The following is a 3,840-nucleotide window of genomic DNA, read 5'->3' on the forward strand; positions in this document are numbered from 1 at the left end:
AAACGATCGCGTTGCGGGGACCAGACAGTGACCACTGCGGTGACAGCGGGCAGGCCTCGGGAAGGAGGGAGGGGCGTCGCAGCGCTCAGGTGGAGGGGCTGAGGGGTGGAGGGAGGGGTGTGGGCCCGGCCCCCGGATCGGAGCCCGGATGCAGGGGCGGGACCGGGAAGATGCCGCCCGCCCCGCCCCGCCCCGCCCCGCCGCCCGCGGGCGGCCCTGTTTACCCCGGGATTTGACGCCGAGGACTGATGGGGAGGGAGGAGTGGCCCCTCGCGGACTCCGTGGGCGGAAGGCGCCTTGCTTCGCTGGCGTGCAGTACCCCCATGGGGACGGGAATGGCTCCCTCCGCCCCTCCCCGGTCCCCGCCACCTGTCTTCCTCGGGTCCTACCCCAGCCTCAGCGACACCCGGCGGCGCCGGCCGTCGGCCGCAGCGCAGGCTCCTCAGCCTCCGTATTTGTTATTCTCCAGACGGGGCGGCGACCACCGCTCCGGGAGCCGGGGCTCTGGGCCGCGCTGGGGCGGGGGACAAACAGGACCTGGGCCGCCGTCGGGGTCGGTGGGGCGAGCCGCTTCTGCCCCCTCAGCGCCCGCAAACCGAGCGCCGTCGACCCCGGAGAGCAGCCCGCGGACTCGCGACACGGTATTTTTAAATCTGGCGGGGCTTCTCCACGGGCCAACCGTGCCCCCCGCCGCCCGCCCCAGCCAGTCAGCGCCAGGCCCGCCATTTTTCAAACCCTCTTCCGGCCGCCAATCAGGATCGAGCAGCACATTCCTCTCCTGACCGGTTCTAACGGGTCTAGGAGTTAACTACCCGGGCGACCCACCGAACCTGCTAGGCTGCGGCCGGGGGGACGAGCCTGGCGACACACCGGCCATTCGGAAGCCGCCGTGGCGAGGGGGCGGGGCCTCTCCGAGTTTGAATAATCCCTAGGGCCAATAGGAGCGGCGGGGGGTGTGGCCTGTGTCCCGGCTCGTCAAGTTGCCGTGGCGCGGAGAAGTCTGCAAAACAAGAGACGGAGGATTGCGTTAGCGACATACCACTTCACGCCGGAGCCGCGGGTAGGAGCGTCGCGGTCGGAGTCGGCCGCTGCGCGGTACTCTGAGGAAAAGCTACCGCCAGGCAAGAGCCGGACCCGGGCCTGGGGTGCGTGGCCGGCCGGCCCCCTTGCCTCACGGCCGGCCCGGGCGCCTGCGGCTCTCGGGGCTCGCCCCGCGGGCGAGATCCGGGTGCTGGCCGGGCAGGCCGGACTGCGGAGGCGGGAAGCTCGTCCGGGCCCGTCTCTGGAGTGTTTTGGACGCGGGGCGCGAGGCGGCAGCTCGGAGCAGGGCTCGCGGCGTGGAAGCCGGGGGCTTTCCTGTCAGGAAGGGCCGGGCGGGGGTGGCGGGCCCGGGGGGTGGGGGGCGGCGGCGTTTGGGCGGGAAGGCGCCTCGCCCGCTAGCGCCCGCCGCGCTCTCCCGCCAGGTGGACGCGCCGCCGCAGCAGCATCATGGGGAAGGGCGACCCCAACAAGCCGCGGGGCAAGATGTCCTCGTACGCCTTCTTCGTGCAGACCTGCCGGGAGGAGCACAAGAAGAAACACCCCGACTCCTCGGTCAACTTCGCCGAGTTCTCCAAGAAATGTTCCGAGAGATGGAAGGTGAGAGCGAGGGTCCTCACGCGGGCAGGTGGCCGTGACATTGAACTTGTCTCCGCCGCCGACTGGCCCCAGTGTTCTATTCAGAGTCAGAGGCACAGGACTTCGGGGTGCTGGTGTATTTTAAGACGACGGAGGCAAATGTGGCCCTGAAGAGAACCCTGCCTTTTCGGGGACGGATGTCGGTTTACAGTATTGCGTTTTCACTGATGCTTTCATGCCCACAGACCATGTCTGCCAAGGAAAAATCCAAGTTTGAAGATATGGCAAAAAGTGACAAAGCTCGCTATGACAGGGAGATGAAGAATTACGTTCCTCCCAAAGGTGACAAGAAGGGAAAGAAAAAAGATCCCAATGCGCCTAAAAGGCCTCCGTAAGTTTTTTTTGTTTTTTTGTTTTCTTTTCAGTCAGCTGAATGGCCCCCATGATTTTTCATTCAGGTCATTACAGCTCTGTTCCTTCCTTTCAGATCTGCCTTCTTCCTGTTTTGCTCCGAACATCGCCCAAAGATCAAGAGCGAGCACCCTGGCTTATCCATTGGCGATACTGCCAAAAAATTGGGGGAAATGTGGTCTGAGCAGTCAGCCAAAGACAAACAACCCTATGAACAGAAAGCAGCTAAGCTAAAGGAGAAGTATGAAAAGGTGTGTTGTCTGCATTTTTGGGTGGCAAGGTTGAAATCTGGTAGCCAGTTTCTAAATGAGCGTGTTAGAAGTAGGTGTAAGCTGTATGTTAATAGGTATAAGCTGTAGTCAGTTTTCCCTGACTAGCAAGTGGGGAACCTTCCGTAGGTCAGTGTTAATGGTTGTCAGCTTTGCTTTGAAAAGGTCTAATGAGAGTTGTACACTTAAGGAGTATAAACTAATTGGAACCTCCTTTCTTTGGACTGCAACCGGTGTTTGTAGCCCTGGGAGGTTGCTGCATTCAAATGTATTTGTGGTAAAATGCATCTCTTAGTTGAGAATGGAGGGTTAAATGTTTCATGTAGGTGTATCTAAAATGTGAGGTCAGGGGACAGGCTATGTGCCGCTAACAGATGACGGTAGTGAAAGTACTGACAGACATCAATCTGATACACCCCCATTATTTTACATCATTAGCTTTCGAAGGCCTGGAGGGAACAAATGATCTCAAAACCAAGTTTTAGACGGTCATCGGGGTTATTGGCCAATAATCTTAGATTGTTTACAACTTAGTGGTTTTCATGGTTGAGTAATGACACCGGATGACGATTTTATTTTTTTGACAATATCTCAGGATATTGCCGCATACCGTGCCAAGGGCAAGAGTGAAGCGGGAAAGAAGGGCCCTGGCAGGCCAACAGGCTCCAAGAAGAAGAATGAACCAGAAGATGAGGAGGAAGAGGAAGAGGAGGAAGAGGATGAAGATGAGGAGGAAGAGGAGGAAGATGAGGAATGAATGGCCATCCTGTAACGATGCGTGTGCAGTGTGCGTGTGTGCTCAGGCAGTGGTTTTGCTAAGAATGTGAATTCAAGAGCAGCTCAATATTAGCTTCAGTATAAAAACTGTACAGTTGTTTGTATAGCTGATAAGATTCTTTGTAGAGAAAATACTTTTTTAAAAATGCAGGTTGTAGCTTTTTGAGGGGCTACTACATACAGTTAGAATTTAAAGCTTCTGATGAATGTTTCTGAATATTTAATGGTTTCTTTAACTTTTTGACTTGTGTATGGTAGCACAGCAAACTCATAGAAATTAGTCTCAATAGTGAATTTTGGGTTTTCTAGAATGAGAATGTTGCATTGTTTTTTTTAAAAAAGTTTTTGTAATAAAATTATGTATATTATTTCATTTGTCTTTGTCGTATATGCTCAATTAGCTTTTGCTTTCAAAGTCATGGTCTGGAACCATGTCAACTTTTTTTTGTTTTTCTGCCTAATAGTTCTCAGACATGGTTGATTTAGTATAATGTTTGTTTAAAAGTCAAACATGCCCATATTATTCATATTTACAAAGTGTTCTTTAAAAACCAGCAGTGGAATTTAATGAACTTTAAAAATTTATGCAGTTTTATAAAATGAGCAAGGTTTGTTCTCGACATTTATGTTCATTTGTTAGCTAACTTGTCCCATTTTTTTTTAGCTGACATTTTATTTTGAGAGAAACTTTCTTTTTTAGTATGAGGCAGAGGAGCTCATACAGTGAATCCATACCTAAAAACACATAAACTTTTAAAAACAATAG

General features: G+C 53.5%; 1 protein-coding gene across 3 annotated transcripts; it reads left to right on the forward strand.

Annotated features, from left to right (window-relative positions):
• The first annotated feature begins 960 nt into the window (after positions 1–960).
• On the forward strand, positions 961–3,447 carry HMGB2 (high mobility group box 2). 3 transcript variants are annotated; one of them, XM_032636312.1, is made up of 5 exons: positions 961–1,060; positions 1,464–1,638; positions 1,863–2,008; positions 2,105–2,279; positions 2,893–3,447. In XM_032636312.1, exons 2-5 carry the CDS (start codon positions 1,489–1,491, stop codon positions 3,052–3,054), a joined length of 633 nt encoding a protein of 210 aa, XP_032492203.1. In that variant the 5' UTR covers positions 961–1,060; positions 1,464–1,488; the 3' UTR covers positions 3,055–3,447. The 3 variants fall into 3 exon arrangements, with proteins under 3 accessions (XP_032492203.1, XP_032492201.1, XP_032492202.1); XM_032636310.1 differs by having other exon boundaries at positions 984–1,121; XM_032636311.1 differs by having other exon boundaries at positions 1,015–1,145.
• Positions 3,448–3,840: the final 393 nt, after the last annotated feature.

This window comes from Phocoena sinus, chromosome 6 (assembly GCF_008692025.1).
Source record: "Phocoena sinus isolate mPhoSin1 chromosome 6, mPhoSin1.pri, whole genome shotgun sequence".
NCBI classification, from domain to species: domain Eukaryota; kingdom Metazoa; phylum Chordata; class Mammalia; order Artiodactyla; family Phocoenidae; genus Phocoena; species Phocoena sinus.